At 43.0% G+C, this 25607-nt stretch overlaps 1 protein-coding gene across 1 annotated transcript in view; it reads left to right on the top strand.

The window, feature by feature from the left end:
* Positions 1 to 25607, top strand: part of DGKB (diacylglycerol kinase beta) — a 511490-nt gene that overhangs the window by 118305 nt on the left and 367578 nt on the right. The window contains exons 13-15 of the mRNA XM_088453127.1: positions 13262 to 13335; positions 22730 to 22804; positions 25132 to 25217. Of these exons, the coding sequence (XP_088309253.1) occupies positions 13262 to 13335; positions 22730 to 22804; positions 25132 to 25217 (235 nt within the window). The remainder of the gene's footprint in view (positions 1 to 13261; positions 13336 to 22729; positions 22805 to 25131; positions 25218 to 25607) is intronic.

The raw sequence follows: 25607 nt of genomic DNA, 5'->3' as shown, positions 1-25607 counted from the left end.
AGGAGAGAACAGTAGTATATGTTCCTGGGTTACACCAGGAGAGAACTGTAGTATATGAGTAGTATATGTCCCTGGGTTAGACCAGGAGAGAACAGTAGTATATGGGCCTAGGTTACACCAGGAGAGAACAGTAGTGTATGGGTCTGGGTTTACACCAGGAGAGAATAATAGTATATGTGCCTGGGTTACTCCTGGAGAGAACAGTAGTATATGTGCCTGGGTTACTCCTGAAGAGAATAGTAGTATATGTGCCTGGGTTACTCCTGGAGAGAACAGTAGTATATGTGCCTGGGTTACTCCTGGAGAGAACAGCAGTATATGTGCCTGGGTTTACACCAGGAGAGAATAATAGTATATGTGCCTGGGTTACACCAGGAGAGAACAGTAGTATATGTACCTGGGTTACTCCTGAAGAGAATAGTAGTATATGTGCCTGGTTACTCTATAATAGAACTGTAGTACTGTATATGCGCCTGGGGAATTAGTATGAGAGGGGAACCCTAGAGGAAAGTGTGGACTCTTCCATATAGGGGTCAGCGCAAAGTGGATAATGCGCCAAGTTGAGTAATTTGTTCAAGTTGTCCCAAATAGCCAAAGTGAAGGTGACAGAGAGAAAAACACTGATGAAGGCCGGTCTGAGCTGTCAAGGGAGTCGGGGTAAGAAACGTACAGTACCCCTAGTCCGGCTATAACAGAAATCTTCAATATTCCACCCATTTCCTTTTTCATCTATCTGGGGGATGCGATTTCTTCTGCGTTATGCGTAGTGGTTGAGGTGTGGAGTCGGACACTAGCTAATTTTAAAACTGTCTCCCGCTCCCTATATAACCCCTCCCCTTCCACCCTAAGCTTGGAGTAAGGCACTGGCTAGACCCTAGCTTTTAGTTAGGTTCATTTGATTTATTTTATGGTTTTAGTATGGTGCTTTAGTTCCTGTAAACAGGTGGGAAGCTATAGCAGAGTGGGAGTAGATAGAGGGTTGTGTGAACCCTGTATCCCACTCTAAAGACGGCCGCTTTTAGAGTACCCAAACTACATAGTCCCTGGGACTCTCTCCATACCAGACAGTAGTATTTGTGCCTGGGTTACTCCTGGAGAGAACAGTAGTATATGTGCCTGGGTCACACAGAAGAGAACATTTGTATATGTGCCTGGGATACACCAGGAGAGTACAGTAGTTTATGTTCCTGGGTTACACCAGGAGAGAACTGTAGTATATGAGTAGTATATGTGCCTGGGTTACACCAGCAGAGAACAGTGGTATATGGTCCTGGGTTACACCAGGAGAGAACTGTAGTATATGAGTAGTATATGTGCCTGGGTTACACCAGGAGATAATAATAGTGTATGGTCTGGGTTACACCAGGAGAGAACTGTAGTATATGAGTAGTATATGGGTCTGGGCTACACCAGGAGAAACCGGTAGTATATGTGCCTGGGTTACTCCTGGAGAGAACAGTAGTATATGTGCCTGGGTTACACCAGGAGAGAACAGCAGTATATGCGCCTGGGTTACACCAGGAGAGAACAGCAGTATATGCGCCTGGGTTACACCAGGACAGAATAGTAGTATATGTGCCTGGGTTACTCCAGGAGAGAATAGTAGTATATGTGCCTGGGTTACACCAGGAGAGAACAGTAGTATATGTGCCTGGGTATACACCAGGAGAGAATAATAGTATATGTGCCTGGGTTACACCAGGAGAGAATAATAGTATATGTGCCTGGGTTACACCAGGAGAGAACAGTAGTATATGTGCCTGGGTTATACCAGGAGAGAACAGTAGTATATGTGCCTGGGTTACACCAGGAGAGAACAGTAGTATATTTGCCTGGGTTACTCCTGGAGAGAACATTTGTATATGTGCCTGGGTTACACCAGGAGAGAACTGTATTATATGAGTAGTATAATTGCCTGGGTTACACCAGGAGAGAACAGTAGTATATGTTCCTGGGTTACACCAGGAGAGAACTGTAGTATATGAGTAGTATATGTCCCTGGGTTACACCAGGAGAGAACAGTAGTATATGGGCCTAGGTTACACCAGGAGAGAACAGTAGTGTATGGGTCTGGGTTTACACCAGGAGAGAATAATAGTATATGTGCCTGGGTTACTCCTGGAGAGAACAGTAGTATATGTGCCTGGGTTACTCCTGAAGAGAATAGTAGTATATGTGCCTGGGTTACTCCTGGAGAGAACAGTAGTATATGTGCCTGGGTTACTCCTGGAGAGAACAGCAGTATATGTGTCTGGGTTTACACCAGGAGAGAATAATAGTATATGTGCCTGGGTTACACCAGGAGAGAACAGTAGTATATGTACCTGGGTTACTCCTGAAGAGAATAGTAGTATATGTGCCTGGTTACTCTATAATAGAACTGTAGTACTGTATATGCGCCTGGGGAATTAGTATTAGAGGGGAACCCTAGAGGAAAGTGTGGACTCTTCCATATAGGGGTCAGCGCAAAGTGGATAATGCGCCAAGTTGAGTAATTTGTTCAAGTTGTCCCAAATAGCCAAAGTGAAGGTGACAGAGAGAAAAACACTGATGAAGGCCGGTCTGAGCTGTCAAGGGAGTCGGGGTAAGAAACGTACAGTACCCCTAGTCCGGCTATAACAGAAATCTTCAATATTCCACCCATTTCCTTTTTCATCTATCTGGGGGATGCGATTTCTTCTGCGTTATGCGTAGTGGTTGAGGTGTGGAGTCGGACACTAGCTAATTTTAAAACTGTCTCCCGCTCCCTATATAACCCCTCCCCTTCCACCCTAAGCTTGGAGTAAGGCACTGGCTAGACCCTAGCTTTTAGTTAGGTTCATTTGATTTATTTTATGGTTTTAGTATGGTGCTTTAGTTCCTGTAAACAGGTGGGAAGCTATAGCAGAGTGGGAGTAGATAGAGGGTTGTGTGAACCCTGTATCCCACTCTAAAGACGGCCGCTTTTAGAGTACCCAAACTACATAGTCCCTGGGACTCTCTCCATACCAGACACACATCTGCTGGCAAAGAGAAGGTCAGCTTTATACAGATATATGTAAAATACATTGTTGCCTCTATGTACTGCTTCCCGACACCCTGCTTTTGTCTCACACCTCCCCGGGCTTCGAAAGCACCTACAGCTTTCAGGACCCCGATGGTTCTCTTATAGGACCTCCAGAGTGGAATACAGAGCAGCAACATGCTGCTGGCTTTTGGCGGGAGAGAGGCTTGGTCGGTTCCAGGATGCGGTGCCGCTGCACGTGCGGGTGCGCCATGTGTGATGTCATCATTCCGGGTCTCTTGTAGTCTCCGGAGAACGCCGGAAGCAAGGATTACATCAGGTGTCCCGATGATGTGCCCAGACATGCCTCCCCCGGGTATTGTAGTTGCAGCAGCTCATGCGGCTTCAGAGCCTTGCAACAGTCCAGCTGATGAAAGCGACTGGTGTCTGCTTGGAGGAGTTTCAAAGCAGATACAGGGGGATGGCTGTGTACTAACAAGATAAGCAGTTAACTAGGATTATTACTTATGGGTATTAACGTGGTGATTTTTGGGGCTTATAGTATTGTGATGTATAGAGGACCGGCTTATCATTAGGCAGCTGCCTAAGGGTGCCGGGACCTGAGGGGCGGGCTGCTGAGGCTCAGACACATCCTTCTTCTAGCCCATGGGTCAGCAACCTATAACCACTCCACTGGCACTGAGAAAGGGCTGCAGCTGATATTTGTTGGAGGCACCCAGCAGGGCCGCCCCCCGGGTGCTGAGGATAGCAATAGAAAATAAGAGGCATGTGCCACCTGACAGGCGCCGTCAGTCATCGCCTGAGCTCCGCCCTTCAGAGCCTTCAGCGTCTGTGGCTCCGTCGAAGTCCACATTATCTCTGCACCAGGGGCAGGGGGGAGCAGCTGCTTTATGTGATGCCGGAAGAGGGGACCCGCTGCTGCCAAGCAGAACCATGACTAGCTTGCCTGATGGTCCCTGTGCCTGCTTCTGGGGTGAGTGCTTCCTGACTACCCCCCCCTTGCCCCAGCCCTCTTTCTATGTACCTTCATCACACTCCAAGGTACATATACATTTATATATACCCTGCCTGTGTCCCCCTGTACTACAGCACCAACATATATCCCTTGCAATGACCAGGCTCCCATTCCGCACATGTATACCACCAAGTCAGGACGCGTATGCAGGCCCAATTGCCGATTCTGGGATTATGTCACATAACCTTTCACACCCATTCTCTCTCCTTTCGTTATTCTCTTTTTATTGTGTTACCTCTTGTCTATCATCTTTATGAAGGGAGGTATATAGATATGTATCCTGATAGGACCCAGCAGGATGAGACTTTCCATGGGGCTATGCATGCTGGGAGGGAGTTCCTGTTTGTCTCAGTTCAGTTACAGATGTTGTTATACAGTAAGTAAATGAGTTATGTAGCACTCCTGAGTCCATGAGTCTTATCTTATACAGTATACAACACATCTACAGGTGAATTAGAGTCTTAATTAACCTCTCCTTGTTTTTTTGCTATTCAGTCCAAGCTACACTTTTTTCCATAGAAATTTAGGTTGCTATCTGTATTTGTTAGACCTGTCTTGTCTTTCTTCTTCAGTATGGATAAGGCAGACAAGGGTACTAAAAAAACAGGGATCAGTTACTGTTTATACTAAGATGTGAGAAAAAATTGCCAAAAGGTACGGACCCAGGGTTGCTCTATGCTGGTTGTTATCAGGGGATTTCATTACCAGGAGGTTCGGCTGAACAGCCGGTGATGCCTTGATTGGGCCAGGTCTATGGATGAGGTCATAGCTCAAGCTCCTACTTTGTCTGATCCCTCAGTAGATGTCTTGCTCAGATGGCAACATCCCTAAATAAAATGGTAAAGTTCTACAGAGGCCATAGCCGCTAAGAGACATTCAGGCCAATCATCAGTGGATTTTCCTGGAGAAGGGGCTTTAGCAATCTCTTCCCAGGAAGAAGGGGAATTGGATTATGACTGGGAAGACACCTCAGACTGGGAGAGTGACTCCCATTATGATTGAGGAGTTTCTATGTTGACAGATGCGGTCAGGGAGACTTTGCATCTGCAGGAAACAGCTATTCCAGAGACTAGTTCAGTTTCTTTCTTTAAATGTAAGATGAAAGATGTACTGTATCTGTTTTCCCAGAATTTTTACATTTTGTGGAAATATTAAAAAAAGCCTGGTTAAAACCTGATTCAAAATTTCATATTTCGAAAAAAATTTAAGTGTCTTTATCCATTTTCAGAAGAGGATACCAAGCTTTGGGAAATTCCACCCTCGGTGGATGCTCCTATTGCTAGATTGGTTAGGAATACGGTTATTCCAACAACACAGTCTGTAACTCCTAAAGATCCTATGGATATGAAGAATGAGGCTGTACTTAAATCTATATTCACTTTGTCGGGAGTCTTGCTGAGTGATAAAGGCTATCAATCCCTGGATGAACCAGATGATTACTGGTTTTCAAACAGGGGATTTGCCCGAAATTAGCTCTTTAGCTGATCAGATTTTGGAAGCTCTAACCTATATAGGTGACGCTTTAATAGATACTATTCAGTACAGTCTCCTATTTCAGCTTTGACAATTTCCGCCAGGCATTCACTGTGGCTCAAAACACGGAAGGCAGACAAGGAATACGAGCATGCACTAGAGGCATTGCCTTTTGAAGGAGTTTCTTTGTTTGATCCAGTATTAACGAAAATTGTTTTGTTAATACTGGATTTGTTACATTTTGGATTTGGAGGGTCCAGTTCCAAAAGGATTCTTTTCCACTCCTCTCCCAGTGGATGGATGCAGAACGGCTCTCATACAGGCAATTTCCGTGCTTTCCAATTCAGGAGTTCTTATTCCGGTTCCGGTACTACAGCAAGGCCTGGGGTTCTACTCCAGTCTTTTCTTGGAAGACAAACCAGACTGGTCGATTCTTCCCATTCTCAACCTCAGGAGGTTAAATGCTTATCTCCATTTAGAAAAATTCAAGATGGAGTCAATAAGGTCAGTCATTTATTCCATGGAGGTAGAGGAATTTCTGACTTCCATAGATATCAAGAATGCCTACCTCCATATTCCTATATGGAGGGGTCATAAACCTCTTCTGCGGTTTGCAGTGGGGCATCAGCATTTTCAGTTTCATTTAGTTTGGCCACCGCTCCCAGAGTCTTTACAAAGGTTATGGCACACATGATCTCCCTACTCAGGAGTGGGGGGATAAATGTGTTGGCTTATATGGAAGATTTGTTTCTAAGGGCATCCTCAATAGCCAGATTGCAACAACATCTTCATATTACCTTAGACATGCTCCAAAGATTCGGCTTGATCATCAATTTTCCCAAAATCTGATTTAATTCCATATAAAAGGATGGTAGTTTTGGGTCTTCTCTTCGACACCCAGTGTCACAGAGTGTTTCTTCTGCAGGCAAAGATTAAGGATCTTCAATCCAGAATGAGGACCATTTTACAGATGTCTCATATCTCAGTTCTCAGGGCTATGCAGATACTGCTAAAATTGTAGCTTCATTCGAAGCAGTTCCTTTTGCCAGATTTCATGCCTGTCCACTACAAAACCAATTGCTTCATCGATGGGTGAAGCGTGACCCTCTATTAAACAGGCAAATGTTCAGATTATCTCTGCAGACCCGGCAGTCTCTCCGGTGGTGGCTAGAGGATGCAAATCTTAACATGGGATGCCAATTGTCAGTAATAAATTGGACCATTGTCAACAAAGATGACAGCCTAACAGGCTGGGGGGCGGTGGACACTTACAGGGTCTTTGGTCTGTCCAGGAAGCCTCTCGTTCCATCAATATACTAGAATTAACGGCAATTTGATATGCATTGATTCAGGTTCAATGCCATCTAAGGAATTTACCAGTGCAAATCCAATCAGACAATGCCATGGCAGTTGCTTACATAAACAAGTAGGGTGACACACGCAGCTGGCAAGCAATGAGGGAGGTTTCTCACATCCTTCATTGGGCAGAAAATTGTGTTCCAGCTATTTCTGCAAGTTACATTCCAAGGGTGGACAACTGGGAGGTGGACTTTTTAAGTCACCACATTGTGCATCCAGAGGAATGGGAATTACACCAGGAGGTGTTTGCGGATATAGTTGCCAGATGGGGATCTCCAGACATAGATATAATGGCTTCTCGTCTCAACAAGAATCTTCCAAGGTACAGATCTCGGTCCCGGGATCCTCAGGCATCTCTGGTGGATGCCATGACAGCACCTCAGGTGTTCCAGCTGGGATACATCTTTCCTCCTTTGGTAATGCTACCAAAGGTGATTCAGCGGATTTGATCAGTGGTACGGCCGGTCATTCTGGTGGCTCATTGGTACACAATTCTTCAGACCATGTTGGCAAATGTTCCATATTGTCTGCACCTGTGTCCAGATCTGTTAATTGGGGAATCTCTAAACTGGGTAGACCAGCTCTACTAGAGAGCAGTGTGTCTAAAAGCATCAGTATCCAACACACTGATGGAAAAATAAGAACACAACTTTCTGGATAGCTGTGGTCATACTTCCATTCTGGAAATCACTTATCTGAAATTGAGCTGGATCCAAAAGTGGGTACACATCAGGCGATATATATCGTCCTATCCAGCGAATTGAAGCAACATACCGTACACATCGTTTGATGTGTACCCATGATTGCGCACTCCTGTGAAGCCGATGGTGGGTGTTGAAGTTCAAATCCCGATGTCTGCGATATTTGCATATTTTCGCACAACCGCTGTGTACAAATTTGCAGCTGCGGACGCATTGGCATACATCTTTGAATCATATCCAATATGCTGGCTTGTAACTCATCATCACAGCCTGTAGTTATTACTGTTACAATTATAGTAAATAAAAAAGTTTAACCAGTGGTGTAAAGTGCAGGGACAGCATAAAAAAATTTAATAAATAAGCCCACTAAATATAATTCATTCTATATAATAGTCACTAACACATTATAAAACATGCACATTGAATAATAATATATTTAGATAATTGTTTTACTTTAAATTAAGAAAATCCGTTGCCACATACGGGTTAATTCATTTCACACGTGCAAAATGAGAATGTGAAATAACTTCTTCATGGTTTAAATACTGAATCTAAGGCTGCAATAATCTGAATTTATTCTTTTCTATTATTATTAATCATACTTAAGCACATTCATCTTATTTCATTCGAGCTAACCAGAATAATGATCATGATTATTACTTCTAATTAGAGGAAGTAATAGATCATGTATAACCTTAGGATGAGTCTCATTAATTAACCTGGGTCCATAGGGACATTGGCTACAAGTAGATAAAGTACTTTATCTTTGTCACGTTAAGTTTAGTTTATTCTTCTCTACAATAGATAGTCTTATGGTTATTGAAATTGAAATAAATAACAAAAATTGATCAAATATAATAAACTCAGAGCGTCAATGCCTTCATAATATGCATTTACAATGAAAAAGGGTGAGCCGTGAAACATGTAATCAATTTTAATTAGTTTCAGAATTGTATTAAGCAGCAAAAACATTATAGTGAATGTATTACTTATATGTTTGACAGCTGCAATTATTATTATGGATAATACTTTATATTTCAAGAAGCTGAAGTGTTATTTTGTGGAAAATACCCTATGTACTTTTTTTTAAAATGTATTTATGTATATTTAATTTATAATGTCAAATGTTAATAATTTTATCTAATTCTAAGGAACTATATTTTCATAGTGAACTTTATACTTTTTAACCCTGAAGCTTTATGCCAACATGTTTTGATTTAATGTTTAACAAAAGTTATGCATTCTTCTAATATTTATTTTTATTTGTTAATGCTATAAAAGTATATATTTATATAAAAATAAAGCTACTGTTAATTAGTTTCACCCATTAGAACATTTACCCAGATTTGCTAAAATAAGTTTCTTTTGTTAACATTAAAATATATATATATATCTAATTTTCTAGAGGTGATACTTTTCTTGCGATAAAAACAAAAACCAAACTAAAACAAAAAAAATAAATTTAACTGTGGAATTTTTAGCATATCCCATTGTGCTTTACAATTGGAAATAAAATAGTAATAAAATAGGTTGTGTAATAACAGACAGACAGAGAGATAAAAGGACCCTACTTGCAAACTTACACTATATATTTCCCAAAATAATTTGGGTCCAATAGCTTTATATTTACTAAATCAGCATTTGATACATCAAATAAATAATGTTTTTTGTTTTTTTTACTGTTCCAATGTGCAAACGTGGAGCTTGCCAAATGGCTGAGATATCTGAGCCAAACTTCAATAATTATTTCCCTCATCTGTAAATTATATGCTACCTTTTTATTTTTTTTTATTTTTAAACTTTCAGCGATTAGTTGATATCAACATTAGTTGATATTGTTTTACAAAGAAAAACATAAATATTCTTTAGGTTCTGTTAAGCGAATTTCTGGGAATAGAGTACAATGACCGTTAATAAAACTCAAGTGTACAGGTAAGTTAACAAACATGCAACAGCAAACCTAAAAAACTAAAAACTATTTTTAATCTGTGTAATTGCTTTGCTGCGGAGTATAAGTAGGAACATTCTATGACTGGATATATTTTTTGGATTTAAACTACTGTATGTTACAAGTGGAATCCATTTTTCATAGGAAATTGCAAACTCTTCAGTGGCCGTGTCACTGAGACGTCAAAGAAAAAAAAGACACATCTTGAATTTTAGAGTTAGCATTGGGTTTAAAACTCAGATAAATTTAATAATTCCTTAAAGGTCATTTCTCTATTGGATCTAGTATCAAAAAAATTAGTCCCGTTGCCAGAGTGAAAGGAAAAAAAAGCCAAGGTCAGGGCAAGCATAAGTGGAAAATAGTTAAATAAGTTGAAATCAGTACACACTGGCAATCAAGCAGAGACAGTCAAGGACTAGTCTGTTCTGTACACAGGTAGCAACAGCTACATAGTAGAAGTAGAAAGGTGTGGAAGAAATCAAGATTTGGAGGCTTTCATAAAGTAAGAATAACTACAGTCACATTTACTTAAAAGTCAGGATTATACAGTATGTAAAGGGATTCACACCAGCATAGATTTACCATGCAAGTTACAAAACACCCCCATCATGATGTGACACGCTGATATAAATTATATTCTATCTATCTGTATTGCCGGTTGTCAGAGGAAACTCTACTAGCATCCTTTCCTTATCCTTCCCGCATCTCTCTGCCCAAGTGTACTGGTGCTGGGATCATTGAGAACGCTCAGCCTATTGGTTGAATAGCTTGCATGGTAGGTCACCTAAGTCAGTAATAGTTTCTGCTTTGATGTCTTGACATGTGCTCCTTAGATCTACTCATTGTTGCTGACCTGGTTCCATATATATACATTGGTGCTTTCTATATCCTGACCTTGGATATTCTTATGACCACGATTTGTTTGCTGCCAGCCCTGACCCAGGAATGTTGAATGCTATTGTTTGTCTCCATTCATTGACCTTGGATTTGTTTAATTACTATTAGTTTGGACTTTGTCTATATTATTACTCTCTCTGCAGGCAGACATTATTATTGGTGTTTATAGTATAGGTGTTATACTTTATACGCAGCCAGATTTCGTCACGGTTTTCTCTACTATAGTTATTAACACTCCGTATGTGATTATGGAGTACACAACTGTTATTCACCTGCAGCTTAACATTAACTGTTGCATACCCATTTGCCATTTGTACACTAACAGATGTTACTATACAGGCTAACGTCATGTGTTACCATTTTCTCTGCCTGTGATTATATTGGACATACTTCTGATAACACCTACAAGACCTAATTAGTGATAGGCATCTACTACTTGGAGTAGAGGTTCTGGAAGCATCTGAGTACCATAAGCATATTCAGCATTAAGAGAACAGCATCTGCTATAGGCAAATATTCCATCCCCCTTCCGGGGGATCATATTATTCAAAAGCTGAAGCAATAAAAAAAATGAAGAAAAAAAGACATTAACACATGCAGCACCCATTGCTTCCTTTTTGTAATTACACAAGTCTCATACATCAGGAGTTGTAACTTAACCATCTTAAGTATTGAGCCATAGACTCATATAAGATCATATATCTAATGGAACATAGGCCCTCATTCAGAGGCGCTCGCAAGAAGCGAGCGCTCGTTCTGAATGAGGGCGGCCACTTCTATTTTTAAGTGCGGCCTCCTGGTTGCTAGCTAAGCTGTGGGTTACCACCCACAGCTTTAGCGACCGACCAGGTTGATGGTCGCAATGGTCAAGACCATCGCGACCATCAGGGCTTGCGACGAGACCTTAAGGTTGGGTCTCGGCAACCGCAAGCCACAGGGAGCTTCCTGCTCTGATCGAGCAGGAAGCTCCCCACTGACATCACTGCTGATACCAGTGTGGCCGCCCACAAAACGGCAGGCTTTCCATCAGGAACACCTCCGTTTGTGTAGCCGCCCCCCTGCCACGCCTACAAAACGGGTCGAGCTGTCCATCAAAATCGACAGCCACCCCTTTTGTAGTGAGCTTCGGAGTGAGTGAAATTCTCTCTCGCCCCGGGGCTTGCGCACGCGCAGTGCAGCCGCTGTGCATGCGCAGGGCCTTAACATCGACCCGGTTGCGAGCGATCAGCTCTTGTGACCGGGTCTGAATGAGGGCCATAATCCCTCAGAGACCAGTGGTTCCCAAACTGTGTGCCGTTGCACCCTGGGATGCCTCATGGCACTTACAGGAGTGCCTCGGGTTGGTGGTCCAGTACCAAATAAAATCATTTTTAGTTAATGTGATAGGCAAAACCAGTGCTTATGGCTGCCATTCAAACAATATGTGGATAAAAAGAAGCGCAGCCCTGTCAACCACCACATAACTGAACTTAAGGGTGACATACAGTATAAGCACAATTGACTTCATTAAATTTTTGCTGAATTTCTCAATAATACCACTTTCAGACAGAAAATGGCAAAAAACACGGATTTTTCCCGACTTTTGCGTACCGGGTTGTTTTGCGATTCTCTGTCTGTACCCCCCTTCAGACAGAAGAGCAAATTACCGGGTCAAAAATATCAACCCGGTAATTTGCTGATTTACACGGGTATTTCTTCTATCTGAAAGGGTCAACCTGGGTCTAAATTCCCGTGTCTCCAACCCTGGTAAATTCCTGGGTCGAAGTCTCGGGAACTTAGACCCAGGTTGACCCATTCAGACAGAAAAAGCACCTGTGTAAATCACCAAATTACTGGGTTGAAATGTTTAACCCGGTCATTTGGATTTCTGTCTGAAAGGGGTATAAGAAACTTTTGCCCAAGGGGTGCCATGGAAAAAATGCTGATACTCTAGGGTGCCGTTATTCGAAAAATTTTGGGAACCACTGCCTTAGACCACTACATAATTTTTTACAGAAACGAGTATCAATGTTATCATCACATGCTAAAGGAATCCCAGTAACTTCTTAAGTTCTGGCAATTAAGACCAACTTTCACAATGGTGAGGTCACAGATACAAACCACAATAGCAAGGTAAGAAAAACAGAAAGCTGCTGGATTTAAATAGCTAAGCGCCCCCTCTAGTTGGCCACTGGTTATAAATAAATGACGTTCATTGGGTAATTAGAAAAACATAGCCTTTCGAGAATACCAGTTCAAAAAAGAACAGTTGCAGTGGAAATGTGAAAGGCAATGGAGCAGCAACACAGAGTCCAGGGTTCTAGGCCTGAGAAGGTTCAGTCTCCAGAAGTTGCTGTTGTTAATATGTGCGTATGTGTTGTCATATTTGCTTTGTTCAAAGTTTGCGTAGACAGGGAAAGCAAAGCACATCCAAGTTGAGGGGTGAGGTCATTTGAACCTCTGTTAAGGGATTGTAATCACCGACATGTGGATTAATGATAAATGTGTTCAGAATGGAGCAGGGGTGGATTAAGGGAGGAGGGGGCCCATGTGTAGCCTTGATGCTCTCTCCGTGGCACAAAGTAAAAATGCACCCACAGACTCTACTTGTTATAAGGCACTGCAGAACTGTCATCTTTTAAAATTAAGGGGGGTATCCGATTAGCCCAATTTTTTGCTGATTTTTTTTCTCCCTATCCTATTACTTCGGACGAAAACACATAGGATCCGTGATAAGTTCACGGTTCCTATGTGTTTTCGCCTTTCTATGGAGATGAAAATAAATGAATAAAAAGTATGATCATGTTCTTAATTTGCTAAGTTAGTATAAAACATCTCATTAAAATTGTTCTAATTGTTTCAAAATTTTTCTTTCATTTCTTCAGATTACTCCAGTTCCGGGAACTCATCCACTTTTAGTTTTTGTAAATCCAAAGAGCGGAGGGAAACAAGGAGAAAGGTTAGTTCTACGTAATATAGTGCTTATTGTTGTCTTGTATGCTTATTATATTAGTTTTTCGGGTATACAATCAGAATGTCGACACCAGAATGTTGACATGGTCTGAATGTTGACATTGACAGTGTCTTTAATAACGACCTAATTTCGACAGCCGATTTATTTCTAAAAACGATTTTGGGGTTAGGCAACGGTTAAGGTTAGGCTGTGGAAAGGGTTAGGTTTAGGGTTATAGATACTTACCGGGTGTGATATGTATTACCGCCGGCCCATTGGTTCAATTCCTGACAGCAGCTGCCCGACAAAGGAGGAAATCCTGATCATCCTAAAGGTAAGTATTTACTTACCTAACCCCCCTAACCCTCCTTATGGGTGCCTAACCCTAACCTCTCCCCCTGTGCCTAAACCTAACCCCCCCTTCCCCGCTGCCTAAACATGTCCCCTGGGGGGTGCCTAACCCTAACCTCCCACAGGGGGTGCCTAACCCTAACCCTTCCTCCCCCTTGCCTAACCCTAACCTCCCGGGGGGGTCCCTAACCCTAAGTCCCCCCCAGGAGCCCTAAACCTAACCATTCCCCCCCCACGGCTGTCCGCAGCGGCGCCCGGCATCCGCTCGATCGGGATGCTGGGCGCCGGTCTCCCGACATCGGGCAACTGACAGGCATCTAGATTTAGACGCCTGTCGTTCGTCCCTAGTCGGGATAAAGCAGTCTGGAAGCCGGTGGTCGGCATTTAGACCATCGGCTTCCAGGCTACATCCCATACTTACCTTGTCAGTGGAAAAATGCATGGCCGACAAGCTGCCTGTCGGCATTCACAGTTTTGTCATTCTGGCAGTGTCGACAATATTTTATTTGCCACATTCTAAATTTAAACATTTTGCACCACACCCGTTTATCTTCATTCAATTGTACAGGATATTAATATTTAAGTTACAGTAATACGGTGGCAATTTCGGCCACTTCTAGCAATCAGAAGTCCTATGCGAACATCTGCCTATATTCTGCGTTGGATGCATCTACGTGAACACATCACCCCTAGCCCTCCAGTCGCCATCATCACTAGTAACGGCACTCACACCCACCCCATGATTGACACAGAAGATGCAACTACAAATATCATGTACACTCCATATGCACATCTTATAATAGGTTGCAACTACAAATCCACAGGATGCATCTCATATGTGTGAAACACCGAGTTGCCGTCGTGTTAACCCCCAGTAATAGTGAGATGCGACAGGGATGGATCTAACTTGGAAACTTGTAGATGTTCCATGTTGCATATGTACACTGCGATGCATGCCCAGTAGGCTGAAAATCCCAAGATGCGGCCGCATTTTGAATTCCGTGCAACTTGGAATTAAGGGCCTGATTCAGAGCCGGACGCAATTAGCGCTCGCTCGTCCAGAAAATAGGGGTGGCTATTCAAATCAACCGTTCGCTCTTTGCGGTCTGTTCACGCCTCTATGTCTGAACGAGCGATCAAAACTTGCGGTCGTTTTTTGAAAAAATACGCCCCCTGGCCGCTCGCATCCTACGTCATGTCCGCTATTTATTAGATTAATCGAGTACATCGACCAGGGTATGAACTGCTCGCTATTCTTGTGGTTGGTTTTTGCTACCACAATTTTGCGAGCAGTTCTGGCTATAAAATAACCCAGTGATGTGGTCAATGACGCTGCTGTTTTAATTATGCACACCCTTAAAACGCCCGTTTTGACCTTTAAGCACGCCTGCGTTTGGATCTCCACTCCCCGTTTTCAAGCACCTTCCCCTGTTACCACCCACATACGCCTCATTCTGTCACTTAAAATAGCAGGCATTCGCTATTTTGCGAGCACACGATTTTCGGCCGCACTGACTGGTTCGCGCATGTGTATTACGATCCGTACGCATGTGCAGTTGGGCAAACATCGCTCGGAGCGAACGAGCGGCCGCTTACGAGCGGATCTGAATCAGGCCCTAAGACCTCTGTGCTGCTTTGATCAGTGATGGATTATGAGCAACTAATCCTAACAAGATGATGATCCATTGGTTTTAGGAAAAACACAGCAATTTATTAATGAATAATAACATGGCTTTCCGAGTGGGCTAGATGTGGCCCACCACCATCAGCTTCTCTAACAGCTCTATATACTTTCTTTGATGACATCATTTTTTTACTAGTATTCAACCTACGAGCACATTCTCTAATTATAGGCCGCCTCTGTCATGGAGACACTACAGAACTGTGTACTGTATTTATAATATTTAAATGGCAAGGTAAAATTATATATTCAAATATATAATCAAATTAATTAGTAATTATAATTAGGGGTGTGCACCGGCCACTTTTCGTGTTTTGTGTTTTGGTTTTGGATCTGGATCTTTCTTCGTGTTTTGGATCTGGATTGGTTTTGCCAAAACCACCCTTCCGTGTTTTGGGTTCTGGGTTTTGTGTTTTGGATCTGTATTTTTTTTTAAAAAAGCATAAAAACAGCTAAAATCACAGAATTTGTAGGTTTTTCTGCTCCTATGCTATTATTAACCTCAATAACCTTAATTTCCACTCATTTCCAGTCTATTCTGAACACCTCACACCTCACAATAGTGTTTTTATGTCCAAAACGTTGCACCGAGGTAGCTGGATGACTATGCTAAGCAACACGAGTGGGCGGCACAAACACGTGACCCATCTAGGCGTGAAACTGCAGTGGCAGACAGGATGGCAGTTTGAAAAACTAGGCCCCAAACTGTACATAATGCAAAGAAAAAAAAGAGGTGCAAGATGGAATTGTCCTTGGGCCCTCCCACCCACCCTTATGTTGTATAAACAGGACATGCACACTTTAACAAACCAATCATTTCAGCGCCAGGGTCTGCCACACAACTGTGGCTGAAATGATTGGTTCGTTTGGGCCCCCACAAAACAAGCTGGCAATTAATGTGTCCCTGCACAAACTGGCTCTATGGAGGCAAGATGTCATCCTCATCCTCCTCATCCACCAATTCCTCACCCTCTTCAGTGTGTACATCCTCATCCTCACAAAGTATTAACTCGTCCCCACTTGAATCCACCACCACAGGTCCCTCAGTACCTTCTGGAGGCTGGTCTCCCTGGAAGAGCTGATAATTCATTTTGATGAACATCATCTTCTCCACATTCTGTGGAAGCAACCTCCTACGCCTTTCGCTGACAAGGTTCCCGGCTGCACTAAACACTCTTTCGGAGTACACACTGGAGGGGGGGCAACTCAGGTAAAATAGAGCCAGTTTGTACAGGGGCCTCCAAATTGCCTCTTTTTCCTGCCAGTACAGGTATGGACTGTCTGCCATGCCTACTTGGATGCTGTCACCGATGTAATCCTCCACCATTCTGTCAATGGTGACAGTATCATATGCAGTGACAGTAGACATGTCAGAAATTGTTGCCAGGTCCTTCAGTCCGGACCAGATGTCCAAACTTGGTCCTGCCTGCCCTGCATCACTGCCAGCGGGTTGCTTAGGATACCTAAGTTTTTTCCTGGCAGCCCCAGTTGCAGGAGAAAATGAAGAAGGAGCCGTTGACGTGTCACGTTCCGCTTCAGCTGACAGTGTGTTCACCAGCAGGTCTTTGCACCTCTGCAGGCTTGTGTCGGCCGGAAAGAGAGACACCACATAGGCTTTAAACCTAGGATCGAGCACGGTGGCCAAAACGTAGTGGTCTGATTTCAACAGATTGACCACCCTGGAATCCTGGCAAAGCGAATGAAGGGCTTCATCCACAAGTCCCACATGCCGAGCGGAATCGCTCCGTCTTAGCTCCTCCTTCACTTTCTCCAGCTGCTTCTGCAAAAGCCTGATGAGGGGAATGACCTGACTCAAGCTGGCAGTGTCTGAACTGACTTCACGTGTGGCAAGTTCGAAGGGCTGGAGAACCTTGCACAACACGGAAATCATTCTCCACTGCGCTTGAGTCAGGTGCATACCCCCTCCTTTGCCTATGTCATAGGTGGATGTATAGGCTTGTATGGCCTTTTGCTGCTCCTCCATCCTCTGAAGCATATAGAGGGTTGAGTTCCACCGCGTCACAACCTCTTGCTTCAGGTGATGGCGGGGCAGGTTCAAGAGTGTTTGCTGGCGCTCCAGTCTTTGGCACGCAGTCGCTGAATGGCGAAAGTGGCCAGAAATTTTTCGGGCCACCCAAAGCGTCTCCTGCACGCCCCTGTCGCTTTTCAGAAAATTCTGCACCACCAAGTTTATTGTGTGAGCAAAACATGGGACGTGCTGGAATTTGCCCAGATGTAATGCCCGCACAATATTGGTGGCGTTGTCAGATATCACAAATCCCCAGGAGAGTCTAAGTGGGGTAAGCCACTGGGCGATGATTTCCCTCAGTTTCTCTAAGAGGTTGTCGGCGGTGTGCCTCTTACTGAAACCGGTGATACACAGCGTAGCCTGCCTTGTAACGAGCTGGCATTTCTGAGATGCTGCTACTGGTGACGCTGCTGCTGTTGCTGCGTAAGGTGATACATCTACCCAGTGGGCTGTCACAGTCATATAGTCCTTAGTCTGCCCTGTTCCACTTGTCCACATGTCCGTGGTTAAGTGGACATTGTGTACAACGGCATTTTTCAGGACACTGAGGACACTTTTTCTGACGTTTCTGTACAGTCTCGGTATCGCCTGCCTAGTGAAGTGGAATCTAGACGGGATTTGGAACCGGGGACACACTACCTCCATCAATTGTCTAAATCCCACTGCACTAATGGCGGATACCGGACGCACGTCTAACACCAACATAGCAGTCAAGGCCTCAGTTATACGTTTTGCTTCAGGATGACTGCTGTCGTACTTCATCCTCCTCGCTAAGGACTGTTGGAGGGTCAATTGTTTAGTAAAAGTAGTGGTGTTCCTACTTCCTCTCTGGGATGATGAACGACTCCCAGCAGCAGCAACAGCAGCAGCGGCAGCAGTAGGCGTAGCAATGCAGGATCCTCCGGAGGAATCCCGGATAGGAGAGTCAGTCATGCCAGTGACATGGCCTGCAGGACTACTTCCGATCCTAACTAAGGAGGAAATTGACGAGGAGGGAGTTGACGGTGTGGTTTGCAGGCGCTTGGATACAACAGGACAACGGGATTTAGGTGTCCCTGGACTGCTTACGGTCTTAGCCAAAGTTTCTGAACTTGACAGTAACTTTTTATGAACGCGCTGCAGGTGCCGTATAAGGGAGGATGTTCCTAGGTGGTTGACGTCCCTACCCCTACTTATTTCACCTTTACATATGGTACATATGGCAAGACAGTTGTTGTCCGGATTTGGATAGAAATATTGCCAGACCAAAGAGGTGGAATGTTTGGTCTTCTGCCCAGGCATGACCGTGATGGGCTTTTTCATCCCATGGACAACAACTGTCTCCCCCGGAGCCTGATTTAAACAAACCACATCACCATCAGAATCCTCCTCGCCAACTTCCTCCTCAGCGCCAGCTACACCAGTATCCTCATCCTGTTGTACTTCAACAGTGACATCTTCAATTTGCATATCAGCAAGTGGACTGTGGGTGCTCCTTTCAGCACTTGCAGGGGGCGTGCAAATGGTGGAAAGAGCCACCTCTTCCCGTCCAGTGCTGGGAAGGTCAGGCATCGCAACCACCACCACACTTGGACTCTCCTTGGGGATTTGTGATATCTTCTTAGAAAGCACAGTTCTTCGCTGTGCTTTTGCCAGCTTAACTCTTTTGATATTTTTAGTGGGAGGAGGGCTTCCATCGTCATGTGAAGCTGAACCACTAGTCATGAACATACTAGGGATCGACCTTAGCCGTTCCTTGCCACTCCGTGTCGTAAATGGCATATTGGCAAGTTTACGTTTCTCTTCAGCTGATTTAAATGTCTTTTTCAAGGTCATTTTCCTGAACTTTGCCATTTGGGATTGTATGTGCCCTCTACTATGACATTGGGCATCGGCCTTGGCAGACGACGTTGATGGCATGTTATCGTCTATGTCATGACTAGTGGCAGCAGCTTCAGCACTAGGAGGAAGTGGTTCTTGATCTTTCTCTATTTTATTTTTATCGGAGAAAGTTTGGTCCTCCATTTATGTTATATCGATTTGATATATACGTGCGGCTAAACACAGAAAATAATTTTTTTTTGGGTTTGGACTGGAGTGTACTTTGTGGGTTACAGCACCCTTTAACGGTCAAGCCAGCCGGCCCTTTACTTATGACACAGGCGCACGCTTGGCACTACTTTGTTGATGCACGTGCGGCTACTGCGCACACAATTCACAAACACAGAAAATATTTTTTTTTGGGTTTGGACTGGAGTGTACTTTCGGGGGTTACAGCACCCTTTAACGGTCAAGCCAGCCGGCCCTTTACTTATGACACAGGCGCACGCTTGGCACTACTTTGTTGATGCACGTGCGGCTACTGCGCACACAATTCACAAACACAGAAAATAATTTTTTTTTTGGTTTGGACTGGAGTGTACTTCGGGGGTTACAGCACCCTTAACGGTCAAGCCAGCCGGCCCTTTACTTATGACACAGGCGCACGCTTGGCACTACTTTGTTGATGCACGTGCGGCTACTGCGCACACAATTCACAAACACAGAAAATAATTTTTTTTTGGTTTGGACTGGAGTGTACTTTCGGGGGTTACAGCACCCTTTAATGGTCAAGCCAGCCGGCCCTTTACTTATGACACAGGCGCACGCTTGGCACTACTTTGTTGATGCACGTGCGGCTACTGCGCACACAATTCACAAACACAGAAAATAATTTTTTTTTTGGTTTGGACTGGAGTGTACTTTGGGGGTTACAGCACCCTTTAACGGTCAAGCCAGCCGGCCCTTTACTTATGACACAGGCGCACGCTTGGCACTACTTTGTTGATGCACGTGCGGCTACTGCGCACACAATTCACAAACACAGAAAATAATTTTTTTTTTGGTTTGGACTGGAGTGTACTTTCGGGGGTTACAGCACCCTTAACGGTCAAGCCAGCCGGCCCTTTACTTATGACACAGGCGCACGCTTGGCACTACTTTGTTGATGCACGTGCGGCTACTGCGCACACAATTCACAAACACAGAAAATAATTTTTTTTTGGTTTGGACTGGAGTGTACTTTCGGGGGTTACAGCACCCTTAACGGTCAAGCCAGCCGGCCCTTTACTTATGACACAGGCGCACGCTTGGCACTACTTTGTTGATGCACCTGCGGCTACTGCGCACACAATTCACAAACACAGAAATTAATTTTTTTTTTGGTTTGGACTGGAGTGTACTTTCGGGGGTTACAGCACCCTTAACGGTCAAGCCAGCCGGCCCTTTACTTATGACACAGGTGCACGCTTGGCACTACTTTGTTGATGCACGTGCGGCTACTGCGCACACAATTCACAAACACAGAAAATAATTTTTTTTTGGTTTGGACTGGAGTGTACTTTCGGGGGTTACAGCACCCTTAACGGTCAAGCCAGTCGGCCCTTTACTTATGACACAGGCGCACGCTTGGCACTACTTTGTTGATGCACGTGCGGCTACTGCGCACACAATTCACAAACACAGAAAATAATTTTTTTTTTGGTTTGGACTGGAGTGTACTTTCGGGGGTTACAGCACCCTTAACGGTCAAGCCAGCCGGCCCTTTACTTATGACACAGGCGCACGCTTGGCACTACTTTGTTGATGCACGTGCGGCTACTGCGCACACAATTCACAAACACAGAAAATAATTTTTTTTTGGTTTGGACTGGAGTGTACTTTCGGGGGTTACAGCACCCTTTAACGGTCAAGCCAGCCGGCCCTTTACTTATGACACAGGCGCACGCTTGGCACTACTTTGTTGATGCACGTGCGGCTACTGCGCACACAATTCACAAACACAGAAAATATATTATTTTTTTAGCACTTGGGGGGAGCACCCCTGATGGACAGAGCACCCCCTGGACAACACTACAGCACTCCTTTAGGACTGGGACACTGCACAGGACTTTGGAGTGGACACAGCCCCTATGGAGAACTGACTGCACAACACAGTCCAGCCAGCCCCTATGGACTTTGAAGTAGTGGACACAGCCCCTATTAACAACAGCAGCACAGCACAACACAGCCAGCCCCTATGGACTTTGAAGTAGTGGACAACAGCAGCACTACACTACACTACACTACACAGCCCTAACTCCCACCCTCCCTCTTCACTGTCCACAGCCGAGTGAGAAAATGGCGCCGACGCGGGTACCTTATATAGGATCCAAAACCCGCGAGACTTGGAAGGCGGGATGATGACGTTTTGCCTCGATTTCAGATCCGAGTCAGGCGGGAAAAGTCGAGCCTGACTCGGATCGGACTCGGATCGGGGGGGCTCGGGGGGGTTCGGATTTCAGAAATCCGAACCCGCTCACCCCTAATTATAATTAGGTAGTTAATTAGGAATGTGTCGATTACAGAAACTTTGCACTAATATTCTACTTCTGTCACATGTAAACTTATCACTATTGTCCATTCCCCTGTCTTGTCTGCTGACTGGCTTTGAGTGTGATATTGATGTGAAACACCACTGTTACTGAAAAGGAGTCAGGTCTATGGGGGTATATTTACTAAAGTGAGAGAGTTTTTAGAAGTGGAGATGTTGCCCATAGCAACCAATCAGATTCTAGGTATTATCTTCTAGAAGATGCTAGTTACATGTTAAGTAGAATCTAAAAACTCTCATTGTAGTAAATATACCTATATGAGCAGAAATGTGTTTAATGCTGTGACACCTCCTTGACATTGCAGATACAGTATGAGATGGCACCTATTCAACACTATCAAAATGGAACATAGGGTGGGGGAGCATTGTTTGGGAGCAAATTTTTAGTTATTGCATTGGCACATTATTGTGGTCCCTTCCCAGTCTGATGGATTCTTCAGTTACTTACACAATTCTGCTAAAATTCACTATTGCAATGACAGAAATTAAAAAATAATCAAAAAGAAAGTAACTGGATATAGTGTATTGCATATCGTCCACTTGCCTTTTTGTACTAACTTTTACATTTACTCCTAACTTACTGCTCAGATACAGCATTTGCCCTTCCACAATTTTTATCATATACCTAATTTTATTACTCATTATTTTACTCATTATTTTATATATAAACCGTGAACGTAATCAACAGGGAGTGTTCAGTTTTATTTTACTATACTGTTATGAAAAACATTTTTCATTCTTACAGTTTCCATCACATTAATGAATTATTTATTATCGATGAAAAAAACAAAACAAAACAAAAAAAATTAAATATTAGCGGAGATTAACAAATATACAAAAAATAAGCATTATGTCTTTATTGCGCTATAAAATGCCAATATGTTTCTTTTTGTCATTCTATATAAACTAGTAAGTTTTATTTTATTATTATTATTTTTTTTATCTGCAGGATACACAGCAAATTTCAGTACCTTTTAAATCCAAGACAGGTTTATAGTCTTGCTGGGATTGGACCGATGCCGGGGTAAGAACTTCATCTAGTGAATAATTAAAATTTGCTTACATTATTTACTTAGAAATGCCTGCAGGTGATCTTTTTTTTTTCCTGGTGAAATTAATATTTTACATTTTGTAATCTAATTTAACAAACGCAACGTGAAACTAAATAATTTTATTTAAAAACATAATCTTTTTTATTCTTGAAAGTACTCTCTGATTGAACAATTTATCAGTGCATGTCAAAGTCTATTTGAAACATTTATGTATGACATAATTAAACAGTGAATTAAATATTAGCTGTATTTCTGCTTTCTGCAACTATGGGGGATATTTTTGGATTTTTTTAACAGTGCAGTAAACCGTGACAACCTTCAGAAAGCTGTTGATAAGGTGAAAGTTAGATTAATAACTTTCTGGTTGTTTTGGGTTACTAAAAACTGTCTGCACAATCTATGGCTTATATCATATGTAGATACTAGGTTATTTCAGGAAGATTTTCAGTTTCCAATGCATTTTGTGTCTGTAAAGGTGCCCACACACTAGACGATTCTCTGCACGATTTCGATGCATCGTAACGATAAATCGTTCAAATTTGTGCAAATCATGCAGTTTCCACTGAGCGATAACAATCCGATGCACAGTCCCGTGGGCCGTTAATCGTATCTTCAGATCTTACCTACTGCAGGTAAGATCTGGCAATCTCTTGAACAATGCTCTGGAAATAGTTAAGGCCGCACGATAGGTCGTTAGTAGATCTTTTGTCAAAATGAACACATTATGCACGATATCGTTTGTCCAGGACTGCCAGGGAGCTGCCGGGGAGTTCAAGGGAAATCGTTAACGAGTCGTTTAGTGTGTGGGCATCTTAAGAGTATGCAGGATATGTCTGTAGTTTACAGGGTATCACAGTAATTGTGTGACAAGTGGCTCGGTTGTGAGAACTACATGAGCTGGGAAAGGAAGTACTGCTGGGGCTTTTACGTATTACAATGTAATGAGTCTACCAAAAATGGGCCATCGACCTACTGACATTGAGTAATCCTTTCATTGGGAATAGACTGAAGCTGAAGAATCTTGTGCAGTAATTTACATGCTTAGAGTGTCGACATTCATCATATCTACACAGATGACATGTCGACATGATAAAATGTCAACCTAACGTCTCTGTTGGCCCAGCGGTCACTTACCTGGTCCCGGCAGCAGCGGCATCTCCAGTGTCACCTTCCAGTGGACATGTTACCATGTGACATGGCCGCTGGATTCCAGTGAGTATTTTATCCCTGTCACTAACCCTAATCCCTACCCCTAAGGCTCCTAGTCTAACCTGCGTAACCCCCACCACCACCACCACTCCAACCGAACCCTACACCTCCCTCCCTCTGAAAGCCTAACCCTGCTACAGCAGCATTGGATATCATCAAGTTCCACTCTTGTCAATGAGAAACATGAAGGTTTGTTATAGTGTACTAAGAAACACAAAATAGTATATTTATTAATAATGCATTAAGTGCAAGTGTCTGAAATCATCTAGCCACAAGTGGTATTTATACTAAAGTGCAGGTTTTAAAAGGTGGAGATATTGCTCATAGCAACCAATCAGATTCTACTTAACATTTATCTACTGTAGCAGCTTATAGAAGTTAATAGCTAGAATTGGATTGGTTGCTATGGGCAACATCTCCACTTCTAAAAACCAGCACTTTAGTAAATGCACCCCTTAAAGTTATACTCTAATTTACACTTGATAGTTAAAAAATAATTGCTGATTGGTTGCTGAGGTTCAGTAAATGAGCCCTAAAGGCTGGATATTGGTGGATTGTAAAAACATTGACTGGTTCCTGTAATTACACACTGGTGAGAGAACAAGGATACAGTAAAAAGTCCATTGAGCCATTATTCCAGGTGTTGCCTATACAGATTACTTTGGGTGATGGCTCTTGCGTGCGCAGAAGAACTAAAAGTACTTTATTTAAATAAGAAAGCATTTTTTTTCATTGAATTTCTCTTGCTTTTGCCATCCAGAGATGGTGAGACCAAAAGACGAATTGTGATCTTTGTTAAATACTGTTCCCCATAAAAAAAAAATAGTGCCTCCGGGGGGATCTACCGCCAGTGATAGCACTGTCATGGCGTGTGATCCTTTGATAGATCGGGATAAGCCCTTTTTCTGGTGAAAACACTTGGTAGTGTATTTCAATGGCAGCACTAAGGCCATTGAAATGCATTGCCCATAGAAATACAGTAAGTGGGAAACGCTGAGCCAATAAATTATGATTTTGCACCATTTCCATACATTTTAATGCTTACATTTTTTTTATATTTAAAATGTGACAAACACTTTTTATTCTTTAGGCTGAACTTCTTCCGTGATGTTCCAGACTTCCGGGTTCTAGCCTGTGGGGGTGATGGAACAGTTGGCTGGATTTTAGATTGCATTGGTAAGAAAGAGAGCTGCATGAAACTTTCAGAGATGCAATATATATATATATATATATATATATAAAAATATATACGCAGACACACTTCTACACACACTATATATATATATTTCTGTAAAAAATATTTTTAAATGTGATTGCAATTGCTAAAAGAGCAACATATTTGAAAAGTATACTTAGTGTATAATCAGACGAGTCACATAGAAAATCTATAAAACAATAATACAGAAACACATATGATATATAAAGAAAGACGCTATACATAGGTAAGGCGAATAACAAGGAAACGGGTCCATAGAAAACGCTATCTCACATAAGTGCAGTAAGTAGAGCCTGTTCATTCAGTACACCTTATTTAGGCAATCATTGTTCTAATAGAGAGAAATTAAC

The sequence above is a fragment of the Taudactylus pleione genome, unplaced genomic scaffold (genome assembly GCF_031769625.1).
Source record: "Taudactylus pleione unplaced genomic scaffold, aTauple2 ptg000571l, whole genome shotgun sequence".
NCBI classification, from domain to species: domain Eukaryota; kingdom Metazoa; phylum Chordata; class Amphibia; order Anura; family Myobatrachidae; genus Taudactylus; species Taudactylus pleione.
This window is presented reverse-complemented; position numbering and strand designations above follow the sequence as displayed.